The sequence below is a fragment of the Megalobrama amblycephala genome, linkage group LG22 (assembly GCF_018812025.1).
Source record: "Megalobrama amblycephala isolate DHTTF-2021 linkage group LG22, ASM1881202v1, whole genome shotgun sequence".
In the NCBI taxonomy this organism is placed as follows: Eukaryota; Metazoa; Chordata; class Actinopteri; order Cypriniformes; family Xenocyprididae; genus Megalobrama; species Megalobrama amblycephala.
The window spans coordinates 30,751,828-30,769,998 of NC_063065.1; the positions used below are offsets into that span (position 1 = coordinate 30,751,828).

General features: G+C 39.3%; 1 protein-coding gene across 4 annotated transcripts in view; it reads right to left on the minus strand.

The window, feature by feature from the left end:
• LOC125258346 (piezo-type mechanosensitive ion channel component 2) overlaps positions 1–16,752 on the minus strand; it is a 118,273-nt gene extending 101,521 nt beyond the window's left edge. For all 4 annotated transcript variants that reach the window (XM_048175244.1, XM_048175242.1, XM_048175243.1 and 1 more), the window contains exon 1: positions 16,177–16,752. In XM_048175244.1, coding sequence (XP_048031201.1) covers positions 16,177–16,243 — 67 coding nt within the window. In that variant the 5' untranslated portion in view covers positions 16,244–16,752. The remainder of the gene's footprint in view (positions 1–16,176) is intronic.
• Positions 16,753–18,171: the final 1,419 nt, after the last annotated feature.

Consider the following 18,171-nt stretch of genomic DNA (forward strand, 5'->3'; position numbering starts at 1 on the left):
CCTGACAAATTGGGCAATGCTAATGCAAAATGAGCTAGGGAAGGACAATTTGCTTCGGTTTGTCTCATTTGAAGCCACATCCTGGCTTTTCCAAATCTGGAAACTAAACATGTTTTAACTGTAAATGGCAACCTCTTTGTGGACTAAAGCTGACCGCAGGAAAAACGGCGTCTCCTGCAACAAAAATCAAAGGGATTCGACACTGTTTGAATGATCGTTTCAAGATTTCATGATAAGAACGTTTGATTTTAATGATCATAACAAGCTCAAAATGACTTGATGAAGCCAAGCCGTTCTCTCTCTCCAATCCAACTCTTCAACTGCAATTCATCGACTGGCCACTAGGGACAGGCTCCAAAAGTCAATCCCATAGACCCCCATGTTAAAATGCCCAACTTTACAGCAAAAAAAAATAAATATATATATTAATATAATAATTATATTAAGCCTTATAGTTAGTTTAATTAAGGGCGTGGCCACTTGTGTGACAGGTGGATTGCCGCTGCTGTCACTACTATCCTGTATGTTAGCTTCACCCAAGCCCCGCCTCTTTGCCCATTTTTGGTTATATCCGGGAGTGACGCACAGTGACGCACTGCCAAGATGGCAACAACTGGCTCCGCCCACTCTTTAGAAACCCGTGGGTGATGTCACGGACACTGCGCCCATGTTTAATACAGTCTGTAGATGAAGCTCATTAAATATAAATAAACTGAGAAAAATGGTTTTAGATCCATTAAGATTTCATGCATTGTGAAATTATTTTCATAATATTTGAGCACATTTCTCTAGACTTAGACACTTCACAAGATTAAACTACCATTCAAAAAGTAAAAAAAATAAAATAAATTAAAACTTATATTCATCAAGGATGCATTCAATTGATCAAAAGTGACAGTAAAGACATTTATAATGTTACAAAAGATTCTATTTAAATTAAATGCTGTTCTTTTGAACTTTCTATTTATCAAAGAATCCTGAAAAATAAAATGTAAACCAATGTCATGAATCAATAATCATAAATGTTCATCATATCAGAATGATTTCTGAAGGATCATGTGACACTGAGGACTGGAGTAATGATGCTGAAAATTCAGCTTTGATCACAGGAATAAATTACACTTTACTATATTTTCACATAGAAAACAGCTGATTTACACTGGAATAATATTTCACTATTTTACTGTATTTTTGATCAAATAAACGCAGCTTTGATGAGCAGAAGAGACTCTTTCAGAAATATTAATATAATATATAAAATCTTACTGACCCCAAACTTTTGACTGGTGATATTTTGGGGGAAAATGTTCTTAATCATGAAAATAATAATAATAAGAGCATTAATACAGGAAGACATGCAGACGTCTTTAATAACACATGATCCTGACACAGATCAGCCTGAGGAGCGAGAGAGCTTCACTAACACCATGTGTTTGCGCTCAGAGGACGCGATCTTGAGCAAAAATATCGTATCAGTTTTAGATTCCAGCGGCCGTTGCATTATTGTTTGATGGCAGGGATCCTGGATATGATTATTTTGCCGAGTCTCAGTTTATGGCATTAGTGGGATTAGCTGTCCATTAACACTTCCCAGACTGGCAGCGACGCGAGCAGCGAGACCCTCAATCCACGGAGTGTTTAGAGCGAGGCCGATGGGCCGGCAGCCATCTCAAACACGCCCCGAATCAACTGAGCTTTATTTCCCTGCCGCTCATTAGCCGTGTGTGCATTCACATTCATGAGCTCTGCAGCTCTGCCACGGTCCGGGTTTGAGGCGTATTTGGTTTGCACAGACCTTCACCTTGAGATGAAGCAGCGTTCCCATCTCACAAGAGCATTCTGGGATTGAACAATGCTATGAATAGGACTGTTGTCTGAAAACACGGGCTGATTATGATTGCTTCAGACAGATGTTTAAAACTATTAATCAGTGTTGGTGTAACATTAGGATCAAAACTGACTGGGAACAAATGGAAACAATGGTGGAAAAATACAAAAATAGAGAAAATCCAAAATCAAACACCGTCAAAACACTTCGGCCAAACAGAAACACTCATCGGCCAATGTCAATGTTTAAAAATACCACTAGTTTTAAATTACTGGGATGTAGAAAATAAAACTTGTATGGAAAAGACAATTTGTTTTTCAACAAAACTGACATCAGATATCAGAGAAAATCTACTCCAGGACAAATTCAACCAATTAATCAATCAATCAATCATGCTTCAGACATTCTAATGTTTAATAGTGTTTAAGACATGCATAAATTATAAATTAAGCATATGATGTTTTATTAAAGCTACAGAAGTTATTCAGTCAGAAGCAGTGAGGGATTTTCTCTTGTTTGATGAACAGCAGCAGGTTTATTAGGCTGCTGTCACTTTAAGAGCTGACACACATCCCACTTCACGTTCATTTAACACTATTTAACTCATTTAAGACTGTACTTATGAGGATACTCGACATCATTTTGTGTGTTTTTGTCCATTCGAGCGTGAAAGAGAACTGTCTGAAGCAGCTTTCTGTACGTACGAGTCGTGACAAATCCAATCAATCAATCAATCATGTATCAGACCTACTAAATGTTAAACCTCAGATGAAAATACAATACAATGCATAATAAAGTAAACTTATTCTTAGTTTTGCTCCCATTTTTTTGCTGTAAAACTTAAAATAACTACAAAAAATGCAATATATTTAGTTAAATAAATAATAATTTATTATATTTATAGTATTTTAATCTCCTGACACTCCAGGAATGTATTTAGCAAACCAAAATTTCCTAGCGACTCGAAACCGCGCCTTCAATGAGCACTTTCATCATTTCTGGGCTGTTTTATGAGTCAATGGACCCTTTCAGATGCTGTTTTGATGAAACTTCAAATAAACTTGAAGATTTTCTTCAAACAAATGCCTCTAATCAAGCACTATTGTTTCTGTGAGCGAGTTTGTGTGTTCGTTTAACAAACTGCGCTTAAATGTGAACAGATATCTTGATCCTCCTCTCCACATTTGAAAACATGAAGACACGTCTGAACTGTTGATTTAACACTCTTTCATTTACTGTCTGATCCACCCGTGAGTGAGACGAGTCTGAGCTCCACCACGACAGAAACAAATACTTCAGATCATTTAGTTTCATTCATCTCATTTCTAGATCAAATTCTGCTGCTCTTGATTTCACGAAGGATCTTTTGAAGAACATATTCAGTGTTTTTCAGGGAAATATTACAAATATAGTTATGATTTGAAGCTAACAGAGAGGAGATATTCAGCGCAGGACAGATCTAGCATATGCTGCATGTTTAAGAGTGAGTCAGAGTCGGCTGGCGCTCGTGCGCTGTGGGCTTCAGTCTTAAAACAATGTTAGAGAAAATCTCAGAGCTCTCTGGCAGCGACACAGACCGCGACGACCTTTGATTTCATGAGTCACTCGCCCAGCTTAAAGCCAGAAATGAAAATATCCCAAACAGCAGACAAACCACTAACCCTCTGATAATGGGGTCCAGTCAGACGGAGATGTTTAGATCTTTTGTTCGCTCAGTTTGCGTAGGACGCAAAACAACAAAATCTGCTCGGGAGTGGCTGTGATCTTCCTGTTAATATACTGGAGGTTTTTAAAACGTCTCGGTACTGATAGGAGAATCACAACATTAAAAAACTTTAATTTAAAGCAAAAGAGTAAGACATATATATATATATATATAGTAACATTTGAGAGCGACTCTGATTGGAGGAGATTTCTCTGCAGAATCATGGGTAATGTAGTTTTTCACCAGGAATTCTGCTGATGAACACGATTATTAAAGTTAACGTTAAAAATCAATTCCCATATGGAGAAAATCAATAGCATTTTTACTTCCAGATCTATTAGAAAACACTTTGTGTATGAAATGTGCTGCATGAATAAACTCGCCTTCAACTGTTGAGGAGGATGAAAATATGAATACATGCTGAGATTTGGCGTGAGCGTTTTATTTGGTTAGCTGTTGGAATTAAATGTCCCAGCATTCCTGGCAAGGACTTTTACACCCAACCTAAATAACACTGATGTTGACATTGAAATAATACCAAAGTTGACAAAAATATACTCAAAAACATTCAAAATACCCCAAATACCAAATTTTATATTAGAACTAAACATTAATGTCAAGCATAAATGTGTCAGTTCATTGATGCCGGGGAATTTATGAGCGTTTGAGAGACAGAAACCACAGGCAGGAATAGAGCGATTCAAAACCATGTTCCCTTGCTGATCCACACACACACACACACACGCTTCCTTCACTCCTTTTACACCAGTAACTGGATCTGTTGTTTTTTCAGCTCTGTTTACACTTGGACTTAAAATCTCATCGGCAGGAAAGCCTTCGTGTATCGCTGCAGAAAGCTGCGACCGTCTCAAAGACCTCAGTATCTGCTGTAGTTTCAAAATTATCCACAGATAAAAGCCTCACCGAACGATAGCTCATTTACAGTGCGTTACATTGCATCTGACAAAAATACCTTCTAAAGACTTTCTGCTAATGTTCCCATAGGGCTCATGAATTGAGAAATCAAATTTCCCTTGATCTTCTGACATATGAGAGGTTGTTTACAATAAAAAAGTCCAAAATTCTGTTAGTCCAAAAACAGCTTTTATTGAAGCCAAGCTCAGAAAACGACTCGTTTCGGATTTTGTCACATTATGACGTCACACTGCAAGGAAAGACACGCCTCTGCAGAAGAAGATCGACGCCCACTTCTACCTCATCACCTCTTTAGCCCCGCCCACCGACTCACGTGTCATGTAGTAGTGAACACGGGGTTAAGGTCATTGCACACTGAGTCCGAAATTCGCATGCGAAACTTTCGCACGTTAAAAAATAAATTCGACCTCACCTTATGTCAATCGCGTTTGCACACTGCCTCCGAAACTTTCGTCCGTCAAAAAAATATTCGGATCAGGTTCGATTTTCTGCGTTTTTCGCATCCGTGGCACGCATTTTGAGAGACGTTTTGACAATTCAGAGCCACCGTACGCGAATGCAAAATCCAGAATGCCATCTGACAAGTTGATCCACGTCTTCTACAGCACATAACAGCAGCACTGAATGACAAACAACGTGAGGAATACAAAGAGACCGAATATAAAGACATAATGTGCCAGTAGTAAAGCATCAAACTGAGCGAAAGACATCCTGAAGTAAACTTTGAAACGCTCGGATAATCCCGCAGCTCCTTGATGAGGTGAATTCTCCTTTCTCTCTATGCAATCTCGGGATTGAATGGACCCAATATTTCCTCTTTCTTTTTCTCTTTTTAGAAGAGAGGAGACAACTAATCGTGCTCACTGCTTGGAGACTTCATTTTGTATTGTTTTGCGATTTGTTTTGCGATTTTTTTCGCAACGCATTCATAATACGCATCGGACTCAGTGTGCAAGGTCTCTGTGCGTGACGAATTTTTAGGATTGCGAATACGAAAAAACGCATGCGAAAATTTCGGACTCAGTGTGCAAAGGCCTTTACTCTGAGGAGAACGAGACGTTTGAAGTGAGTTGTGGAAACAGTCTTTGCATTGCAGTGTGATCCACTAAGACAAAAAGTGTAGATGAACTTCATTTTTAACGAAGATCCAGCCTATAAGAACCAAATTATCATTCATTCATAATCCAGTCAGCTATAACTGGAAACTCCAAGTACTTAAACTTTATTTGCCATAAAAAAGACTTTTCAAGTATATATAATACGCATAAAGTGTTTCACATTATTGGCAAATATTTCAATTATCTAACACAATATTTTCAACATCTGAAGTTTTCAAAACAAATCCATACATGTACTGGGGAGGACACTGAGAGTTATTTTAATACGGCGGACTGTTAGCCAATCACAGCAGTGGGCGTTTACTTCAACTCTTGAATGAGACACGCCCATCTGAGTGTTCGAAAGAGAGGGTCAAATACAGGATTGAACATAGCTAAAGATGTCTAAATTAGGATGCTTTTGATGTAAAAATCTTAACTTTATGAGTGGTTCTCAGAGAACATTATAATATTAAAAAAATGCAGTTCATGAACCCTTTAAATGTCCATTTTTTTATGTTTTTCTTGGTTATATGAATGTTAAAGGAACATTCATTTTTTTCCTAACATTATACTGTAGGAACATTACTTTTGAATGTTTGGAAACAAGTAGTAATGTTTTAAAAAATATTAAAGAAAATCTATTAACGTTGTTGGAATAACGTTTGTTCATAACTTACAGAGAACATTGCCAGAACGTTCTGAGAACGCTCCCTGTTAGCTGTGAGATTAAATAACTGTAAGCCAACAGTATAAAAAGTAAGAATGAATTCGTCTCATTTGGAAACACAAACACTTCTATCTCTCTAGAGTTGTAGGTTTATGTTTAGATGCTGTCTGTACAAATCAGTGTGTGTCCAAAGACTCGTGTTCAGCTCTGAATGAGATCACACTCGTGTCTGTACAATGTGTGTCTATATTTGACAAAAGTTCTTTAACCTTTATATACTGATATGTTTTCATGAGAGGAAATGAAACAGGCCTGTGTAGTTTTAATGGCCATCATCGGACGTTATGTTAAATCAACATAATTCTAATATGCTTATGCCAATAGCACGTCTACAGCCTATTAAAATGTTTTATAAGCCTCATTTAATATTTAACCAGAACTGTTCCATCTGTATTGATGTTCGTGATTAATCATGGTGTGCTGGATAACTTCTGAAGGCTTTCTGAAACATAAAGCAAACTCTCTTTGCCGTGTTGCCACAAATAACACTCGTGTGTCACCGGGACCTCTTCTGTCGGTCGCTCGCTCGGAGGAGAGGAAGCAGAAAGCGGCCATGCAGGACCGTAATTTCATATCACAGTGTGTATGACTCGATGCAAAAGGCTCATTGAATAAGCCGAGTCATCGCATTTATGAGAAAGCATAATGAGAGTGTGAGCAGAAGAGAAACACTGCATGATCACTGATTCATTCGCATTAAAAGATGGACAAATTAAATCACAGGAACTCCACAGGATAGGCATAATGATTGTTTAAACTACTGTGGTTGTGCCAAGAGCTAATTAAAATTCAACATGCATTAACTGAAAACAAGCCTCAATATCTCGTGCAGAGTGATTTTTCTTCTTTTAAGTATGTTTGCATAATTTACAGAAAAAAAAGGTTTGTGTTGTAAATCCCTGAACGTTCACACACAGATCATGAAATCGTGTCGTAAAGCTACCAAAAGTGATAATTTAGCCCCCGTTTTGTCTGAGCGGTGTTGTCAGCGAAGGTTCTAGCGTGTTTGTTTTGTCTGCAGATGAACGCTCTCAACTAAAGCTTTCACACTTCATTCAGAGCGGCAGCAGTAACCTTCAGCGTCCGCTCGTCACTTCACACACACCCACAAACACAGCAGCTGTCCGACCTGCTCCCGCCAACAGAGAGCCACGTGACGTCACAAACACCACCGCATCTGACAGGTAAACATGACTTAACCTGGAAAGTGGGCAGATAATATGAACTTTTCTCTTCAACACAAAGATTTTAGGTCAAAATTGATGTGAAAATATATAAGTGATGTCTGGATGATATTTAGATAATTGCCTTTTTGTTCCATGTTCTCATATTCTAATTTAATCTGCAGAGACACTGATCACACTGTGGCACTATCAAACTATCATATTTCCGTTTGCTGATCCGACCAGCCTGACACGGCAACAGCGAATCAACCAATGGCGTGAGTTTGGGGCGGAGCCATCTGTGTTTCTAACCAATGGGATTTTGAAAACCTGTTTTAAAATAGGCCATTAGTATAAAATCACACACACACACACACACACACACACACACACACACACACACACACACACACACACACACACACACTCACCTCTTCTAAAAGTGCTTCCGTGCAACAAAATAATTTTAAAAATTACAAATATTTAGTGCAGTCTGTCAATTAATACGAGTTGTGCATGCATAAAACAATGTTAAAATACTATTTAAAATAGTTTTATTGTCGTAACATATGGCAAATTTCCATGTTAGAATAACTTTGCAACTTATTTTATCCCAGCGATTGGGTCGTTTTAACCCAGCGATTGGGTCGTTTTAACCCAGCGATTGGGTCGTTTTAACCCAGCGATTGGGTCGTTTTAACCCAGCGATTAGGCTGTTTTATCCCAGCAATTGGGTCATTTTATCCCAGCAATTGGGTCGTTTTATCCCAGCGATTAGGCTGTTTTATCCCAGCGATTGGGTCATTTTATCCCAGCAATTGGGTCGTTTTATCCCAGCGGTTGGGTTGTTTTATCCCAGCGATTGGGTCATTTTATCCCAGCGATTGGGTTGTTTTATCCCAGCGATTGGGTTGTTAATTACTGGAGGTTGGGTTGTTGTGACCCAGCGATCGGGATGTTGTGACCCAGCGATTGGGTCGTTTTATCCCAGCGATTGGGTCGTTTTATCCCAGCGGTTGGGTTGTTTTATCCCAGTGGTTGGGTTGTTTTATCCCAGCGATTGGGTTGTTTTATCCCAGCGATTGGGTTGTTAATTACTAGAGGTTGGATTGTTTTGACCCAGCGATTGGGATGTTGTGACCCAGCGATTGGGTCGTTTATCCCAGCGATTGGGTTGTTAATTACTAGAGGTTGGGTTGTTTTGACCCAGCGATTGGGATGTTGTGACCCAGCGATTGGGATGTTGTGACCCAGCGATTGGGTCGTTTTATCCCAGCAATTGGGTCGTTTTATCCCAGCGATTGGGTCGTTTTATCCCAGCGATTGGGTCGTTTTTATCCCAGCGGTTGGGTTGTTTTATCCCAGTGGTTGGGTTGTTTTATCCCAGCGATTGGGTTGTTTTATCCCAGCGATTGGGTTGTTAATTACTAGAGGTTGGATTGTTTTGACCCAGCGATTGGGATGTTGTGACCCAGCGATTGGGTCGTTTATCCCAGCGATTGGGTTGTTAATTACTAGAGGTTGGGTTGTTTTGACCCAGCGATTGGGATGTTGTGACCCAGCGATTGGGATGTTGTGACCCAGCGATTGGGTTGTTTTAACCCAGCAGTTGGGATGTTGTGACCCAGCGATCGGGTTGTTTTATCCCAGCAATTGGGTTGTTAATTACTAGAGGTTGGGTTGTTTTGACCCAGCGATTGGGATGTTGTGACCCAGCAGTTGGGATGTTGTGACCCAGCGATCGGGTTGTTTTATCCCAGCGATTGGGTTGTTAATTACTAGAGGTTGGGTTGTTTTGACCCAGCGATTGGGTTGTTTTAACCCAGCAGTTGGGATGTTGTGACCCAGCGATCGGGTTGTTTTATCCCAGCGATTGGGTTGTTAATTACTAGAGGTTGGGTTGTTTTGACCCAGCGATTGGGATGTTGTGACCCAGCGATTGGGATGTTGTGACCCAGCGATTGGGTTGTTTTAACCCAGCAGTTGGGATGTTGTGACCCAGCGATCGGGTTGTTTTATCCCAGCAATTGGGTTGTTAATTACTAGAGGTTGGGTTGTTTTGACCCAGCGATTGGGATGTTGTGACCCAGCAGTTGGGATGTTGTGACCCAGCGATCGGGTTGTTTTATCCCAGCGATTGGGTTGTTAATTACTAGAGGTTGGGTTGTTTTGACCCAGCGATTGGGATGTTGTGACCCAGCGATTGGGTTGTTTTAACCCAGCAGTTGGGATGTTGTGACCCAGCGATCGGGTTGTTTTATCCCAGCGATTGGGTTGTTAATTACTAGAGGTTGGGTTGTTTTGACCCAGCGATTGGGATGTTGTGACCCAGCGATTGGGTTGTTTTAACCCAGCAGTTGGGTTAAATGTTTGCTCAATCTGCTTTGCTCAATCAAGTTTAATGAATAATAATTAAACAATAAACATTTGTTAAATTGCATATTAATAAATGTTCACCTTTTGATTATTATTGTTGCCTCTAGTAATTATGTGTCTGATTTTTAATTCCCAGCATATTTTGGGTTCATTTTAAGTCAGACATATAGTCATTTTAAATAATAGTTGGGACAAAATAACCCAATCACTGGGTTTGTCCATTTTCAACTCAACTCAGGTTGTTTTTAACCCAGTATTTTTTACAGAGTATGATTTCAAAAGCTTTGCTCTCACAGTAAGACCCTCAGATGTTTCAGCGCCAGACCGAACCGGGCCGACGAGCGAAAGAACTCCTGCGTGAAGTTGGCTGGAGCAACAATGGCGCGCTCTTTATTCTTCATGAACAGCGGTCCTCTGAGGTGTGATGTACAGCGGGACCGTTGCTGGCAGCTTCGCTTTAATTGCTGGAGTGAGAAAAAGTCTGAATTTAGTTTTTGCTCGGCCAATGTTGCACAAAAGGTCCTTTCAGGTAGTCGAATGTATTTCAGAGGGTGAGCTGTCAGATTACAGACAGGAAACGTTTAAGATAAAACCGTATGAATAGTCCCACTATGTAGCACGAGAAGAAAAAGCAACACCCAGAAGGAACACATGGGTGATCAAAACGTATTTAATATAAAATTGGCTTTGAACCATTTCAAACCACCCTCCGTATGATGACTCTCTCTGGAAATGAAATATGGCATCATATATATGATGTAGAGCCTGATTAAACACAGCCATGTGAGCGATCTAGTCATGGATATGATATGGAAAGCTTTAAAACACAGTTATTCTACGAGCAGCTTTGATATGTGATCTATATTGTGACAAATGGCCTACATTAAAACATAAGAGGATGACGGTTCAGCACAGGCCTTGAGTTGAAGTCTCCACCGTCTCCTTCAAGACATCATTAACATTTACAGTCGTACTGTCTGGACGAGCTCACGCAGAACTAAAACTTCTGTTCAATGGAGGATAAAATACTGTACTACAAGCAGAAGAAATGTGGCTATCATTGATGTTTTGCAAATTCTTCACGACTTCTTGAGTTCTTCCACTGGTTCCTCTAATCCGGAGAGCTTTTGTCTGCTGTCTCGGGTGGCACCCTGCCTGGAATCAGACACAAAGAGCTCAGAGACACCAGACAAAGCGCTAGTGAAGCCGTGGAGTCTGACTAAGCCGTGGCTAAATGGAGCATGACTCAAAACGCTTTCTTTGCCATCATCTGTAGATGTAGGCCCTGGGTGTCTGCTGACGGACAGACGGCAGTGTGCTGCAGGAGAGGTGTTGACGACGGAGTGAAGGTGCGTCGCATTACTGTTGCTTGATGAGTTTTTGCGGGCGAAATCCAGCCATTTTTGCATGAGATAACTCAGAACTTTTGGATAACTTTTGGATATTCTCAGAACTTTGGATAACAGTCTGGCAACGTTCTCTCAAAGAACATTAACGTTCCAGTAACGTTATATGAACGTTCATTCAAAGTTACCTGGACATTAAAGGGTTAGTTCACCCCAAAATTTTATTTCTGTCATTAATTACTCACGCTCATGTCGTTCCACACCCGTAAGACCTTCGTTCATCTTCAGAACACAAATTAAGATATTTTTGATGAAATCCGACAGACTCGTCCATAGACAGCAATATAATCAACACTTTCAAGGTCCAGAAAGGAACTAAAGACATTGGTTAAAACAGTCATGTGACTGCAGTGGATCAACCTTAATGTTATGAAGAGACGAGAATACTTCCTGTGTGCAAAAACAAAACAAAAATAACCACTTTATTCAACAATCTCTTCCATCATTATCTTACGCAGGTGACGCAGTAACACAGTGAAGCTTCTGTGTTTACGTCCGAATGCCGGCTCAGTATTGGCCAAAGCTGATCATGTGATCAGCACGACGCATGCGAGTGACGCTGACGCAGGAGCCGGCCAATTATGAGTCTCGTCACAGACTCGATTCTCCTGGGCTGTATTTGATCAGAATAGAGACTAGATTATGAGTTTGATAAAAGTAGCCTAGTAGATATTTGGCGAGTAACTAACATTATCTGTATGGAAAATCATTATTTCAAAGTATTTACACTCTAAAAATGGCAAATGCTGGGTTAAAAACAAACCAAGTTGGGTTGAAAATGGACAAACCCAGTGGTTGGGTTAAATGTTTGCTCAACCTGCTGGATAGTTTTATTTAACTCAACTATTGATTAAAAATTACTGTATTGTTGCTTAAAATGAACCCAGAATATGTTGGAAATGAACATTTATTAATATGTTTATTGAATAATAATTAAACATTAATCTTATTAATAAATGTTCACCTTTTGATTATTATTAGTTGCCTCTAGTAATTATGTGTCTGATTTTCAATTTCCAATATATTTTGGGTTTAATCCAGTCATATAGTCATTTTTAAACAATAGTTGAGTTCAATAAAACATTTAACCCAATCGCTGGGTTTGTCCATTTTCAAACCAACTTGGGTTATTTTTAACCCAGCATTTTTTAAGAGTGTAGCATCAATTTTGACTTCAGATTTTTGACTTATTTAAGCTTATTTTTGCTTTCAAAGTCAAGCCATACTAAAGTTAAAGTCACTGGGTCAGTCCTCTAGTCCTGTAAGTTCACAGTGGGTCATTTAGAGGAATAAAGAGCCGTAATGAGAGCGTGACGGTGTTCGGTGTGTCAACAGCGTCTTTAATGTTCCAAACAGTCTTTTTAATTCTGCAAAGCCACAAATGAAGCAGCTGTCTAACAAAACACTGTGCGGTTAACCCTCCTCCAAAGCCCAGTTTAAACAGCACAAACACCACAGAGAGACGTGGACGTCTCGAGCAGATCTTCATAGGCTACTCAAGGCCTGAGACATATATGCACATGAACATAAACAAATTAAATCACTGTTATGGTCCAAAGTGTCAGATCACAAGAAATATTTCAACATAAAGCAAAGTTTGGATCTCTCGCGTGCGTTTGTGGGAGGTTTTGATCCTGTTTCCACTCCACAGTAGATGGTGTTTCTGACCTTAGAAAGGACGAGGAGAGCCGTACAAAAGGAAGCAGTCGCAAATATTTGCGCAAACTGATGCCGTTTCGTGAAGTGGAAGGTTTGGTCGTACCTTTGTGTATCGCATCGCCCTATAAAAGTAAATAACTGTTGTTTACTTCCTGTATTTGAGCAAACAAAATATTTCCTCAGAGTGAAAACTGCAATTAAAATATTTAGGTACACCTAAAAACTGCGTTCACCTTAATCACGTCCCACCCAAGAGCTTGATACTGCGGAGGTCCAGTGTTTACAGAGATCACTTAGAGCTGTGTTCATGACGCTTGAGTTATTGATAACATTTAAATCATTCATTTGGTTTAAACGCTTTATTTGGACTAATAATGACTTCTTAGAAGCCGTATCATTTAAAACGGATGGTTTGAGCAGGATTTGACCTTTACAGCATCCTTGAGAAGAGGTCCTTGATTATGATTTCACTTCTTTAACTTTAGTTAGTGTGTAATGTTGCTGTTTGATCATAAACAACATCTGCAAAGTTACGACGCTCAAAGTTCAATGCAAAGGAGATATTTACTTTTACAGAAATCACTGTTTAAGGACTACAACAAACGGCTGGTAGGGACTACAATGGTTTGTGACATCACAAACCCTAAAATTTACATAAACCCCGCCCCTGAGAACACACATCAAAGGGGGCGGGGCCATGTTGGGCTGCTTTAGAGAAGAGGAAGAGTTGTTGTAGTCGAGTGTTGTTGACATGCCGTCATTTTACGCCGGACTGCTTCACAAACGAGGGTCAATTCAACACAAAAGATGAACATGACGGCACATGCTAGTGGATGAGTTGAATCAACTCCACAGCAACTACATCAATTTATCCACTAACCATTCAGAAACGTCTAAAAGTTGTAACTTCTTCCTGAGTCTCTCCATCAGTGTCGACTCCGGTTTGAACAATGTAAGGCTGAACACTTTCGTCATTTTGGCTGCATGAGATTCTCCAGCTTTGTTGTTGTTGAGCTGTTAAAGCTCCGCCCCCTTTCCAGAAGAGCAGCAGCTCATTTGCATTTAAAGGGACACACACAAAAACGGCGTGTTTTTGCTCACACCCAAATAGGGGCAAATTTGACAAGCTATAATAAATGATCTGTGGGGGATTTTGAGCTGAAACTTTCTGGAGAGACCAGAGACTGATATTACATCTTGTGAAAGCGTCTCCTTTAAAGTCACCATGAAATTGACAATTCTGATTATCTATGGAATATTTCAGTGTTTATTATAAATGATTTATCGTTTCACATCATTATTGTTTTAAATTCATGTTCCTCATAATCTTGAATCAGAATATCTTCCTCTTGCAGCATCTCTTCTCTTCTCTGATGATGAGGGCGGGGCAACCTGTCACTCACATGAGATCCACCAATAGCAAACCACAACCATCCAGTCAGTTCTCCACAGACAAAATCAAGCCCCGCCCCACATTTGTTCTTGTTTGAGAAGCGTTTCACTCAGATATACGACACAATAGAGAAGAAAAGACTAACTCAGCTTTAATAGGATTGTAGTTAAATACACAGTTTTGTCTTTTGGTCTGATTTTTCAAATACTTTTTTGTTTCAAATCAAAGTTTATAACGTTGTGATTCTCCTCGTAGGTTTAGTTCATGGATTATAACTCTTTAACAAAGACTTTTTATGAGAAAATGAATGGAAAAACACTCACACCTGCTTCAGAATTCGACCCAGTGTTCAGCAGAATTCTGCGACCTGTATTTCCCAGCGCAGGGAACACACAGCGACTGGATTTGAGCAGGATTGGAGCAGATCTGTGATCAGTAAAGGGAAGGTTTACCGTTCAGCTCTCTGATCTCGACTCCGCTGGGCGTTTTATCACAAGTAAACAGTGTTCGGTGTTTCTGAAGAACCGACGGGTCGTGGGAAGTTAGAGAGGCGTAAGAAGTTCAAGCCCTCACTATCTGTAAAAACAGATGTTCGATGGACATTCAACACTATCAGAGGAGCAGAAGAAGGCGTTTCACTCAAAAGAGACACTGAGAATGTAAAAATGAAGGATTGAGTGTTTGAACAACACAGCGGAGGGGAAAACCAGCGCTGTCAGACACACACCGAGCGCAGTATTACTCATCTCACACGCTGAGAGCTCCAGATATTACAGGGAGAGTCTGCTGAAGCACAAATGCTGTGATGAAATATTAAAACTGCACGTAAATCAGGGCTTTTCAGTAAATGCATCCGCCATTACAATCAAAAGCAAACATAGCAATAAAATGAATGTTACAAGAGTAAAAAATTCAAGTAAGAACTTTATAAGAGTAGCAAGATTCATCTTTTCCAATTTAAAGTTCAGTTAATAATTTGCCACATTTTGACTAATTGCCTGTTGGAATCAGGCCTCCTTGGTGCACCATAAATCAATAAATCCATCAATGAATCAATCAATAATCGATGGCTTTTATGTCCAGTGTTGTGATCTTTCACAGCTTCTAAACCTCGACATCTGATAACTTTACTCATTCATCACGTCAAACATTCTCAGCTCGTCCTTCATCATATTAACCTCTTAATGAACAACTTAACTTCATGCTTAGATGCTGATTTATTCAGTTTGACAGTGTCTGATTTTTGCAAAAATGATGTTTTCCCTTCGAGTTTTATTTGTCTGACTCCGTCGGCAGATGTTTGTTCGTGTTTTAAGCTCAAACTCACTTAAGTTTCACATCTTCAGTCATTTTGCTTCTCCAGTAAATGTATTTTGATTTAAGAATGTAAAATAACACTTTACAATAAGGTTAACGTTAATGTACTAAATTATAAAAAAATATTTATTAATCTTTGTTAATTTCACTCCATAAATACAGTCGTTTGTTCATGTTAGTTCTCAGTGCATTAATGTTAACAATACAACTTTTGAATTTAATAATGCATTAGTAAATATTTAAATTAACATTAACTAAAATTAATAAATGCTGTTCATTATTAGTTCATGTTAACTAACTAATGAACCTTATTGTAAAGTAGAAACAAGACAAAAATACTGAGGAAGAACATCATTTTTTTGTAGTGTGTTAAAATGCCATAAAAATGGGAATTGCATCTAAGTAAGCCATAGTAAACACCAGTTATACACATATTTACAATTTTGCTAATCAACAATCATATTGATAGTCATCATTAAGTAAAATATGATTATAAATAATGTAGCCAAGTTTAATTCAAAATAAAAATAAATTGATATATATATATATATATGTGTGTGTGTCACCTGCGGCGAGGCAGACGGGCAGGATGAGTCTGAAGATGAGTCCACACACCACCTCCGAGGCCATCATATCACAATATAATAAGTGAGATCAGAAGAGTTCAGGTTCGGCACACATGATCCTCTCTTCAGTCTCGTCTGGTCCACATGGTAAACTTCAGAGTCCAGATAATCCCGGGTTTCTCTCGGTTCTCCTGATGTTCTGCTCTTACCTGTTGACAGGAGAGGTCATGGTGCTGCTCAGAAGTAAACAGCGGCTTCACGCGCCCCACCAAACATCAACAAGTTGCAAAATCATTCGTTCCAAGTTTGCTGGATCTCCTCCGAACCGAGTGTCGAGACATTTCACAGTCCTCGGCGATTGTTGGACGCGTTTTCTCGATGCGCGACTTTCCGTGTGCGTTTTTCTCGGTTCTGGAGCGTCTCACGCGCGTTCACGCGGCACAGCTGTGCTCTCTGGCATCTGGACACACTTTCCTCCTCCTCAATGAACAGCCTGAAGGACCACCCTGCCGAACCGACACATGATCCACCATCCAGCGCTCGAGCAGAGGAGGAGCTCCAGTCAGCTCAGGTAGATCTGCTGCTTTAAACTCACTTATTTAGTACAGAGAGACTGAAATGAAGTTTACTTGTAACCAAATATCAATTTAAATGCATTTTTGTTTTGTTTTTATTTTATGATTAAATGTGCATTTATAATTTTAAATAAATATCTCATTCCATGATGCATTTTTTTGCAGAGCTTGAAAAGTTTTTAACAAAGAGTGTAATAGTGGCTGCAGCGCCACCTGCTGACCGTCACACGCTACAGTCGCACATCTGATTCTTAAAGGTCCCATGGCATGAAAATTTCACTTTATGAGGTTTTTTAACATTAATATGAGTTCCCCAGGCCTGATTTTCATATATAAATATATTGATATATATAAATATATTATATTTAATTTATGCTTTTATGCAGAAATGTCTATGATGCCTAAACTATTAACTAACTGATAAACTGACACCAAGATGTTAGCAGCAGATCCTTCATGAAACCCCAGAACACATTTTTTTGAGATGTGAACAGATACACCGATCAGGCATAAGATTATGAGCTCCTTCCTAATATTGTGTTGCTGCCAAAACAAGCATGGACTCTTCTACACTGCAAAAAATGCTGTTCTTACTTAGAGTTTTTGTCTTGTTTCTAGTCAAAATATCTTAACGTTCTTAAATCAAGAAGCATTTTCTTGACAAGTAAAAATTATTTTCTTGTTTTCAGGAAAAATAAGTCAAAATTAAGTAAGTTTTTCCTTAAAACAAGCAAAATAATCTGCCAATGGGGTAAGCAAAATAATCTTATTTCAAACCAAGGATAAGATATATAATCTTGTTTTCAGTTTGGACTAAGATTATTTTGCTTACCCCATTGGCAGATTATTTTGCTTGTTTTAAGGAAAAACTTACTTAATTTTGATTTGTTTTTCCTGAAAACAAGAAAATAATTTGTACTTGTCAAGAAAATGCTTCTTGATTTAAGAACTTTAAGATATTTTGACTAGAAACAAGACAAAAACTCTAAGTAAGAACAGCATTTTTTGCAGTGTAGACCCCTGAAGGTGTGCTGTGGGATCTGCACCAAGATGTTTTTGATCCTTTAAGTCCTGTAAGTTGTGAGGTGGATCCTCCATGGATCGGACTTGTTTGTTCAGCACATCCCACAGATGCTCGACTGGATTGAGATCTGGGGAATTTGGAGGTCAATCAACACCTCAAACTCGTTGTTGTGCTCCTCAAACCATTCCTGAAGCATTTCTGCTTTGTGTCAGGAGCATTATCCTGCTGAAAGAGCCACAGCCACCAGGGAATACCGTTTCCATGAAAGGCTGTTCATGGTCTCAACAATGCTTAGGTAGGTGGTACGTGTCAAAGTAACATCCACATGGATGGCAGGACCCAAGGTTTCCCAGCAGAACATTGCCCAAAGCATCACACTGGCTCGCCTTCTTCCCA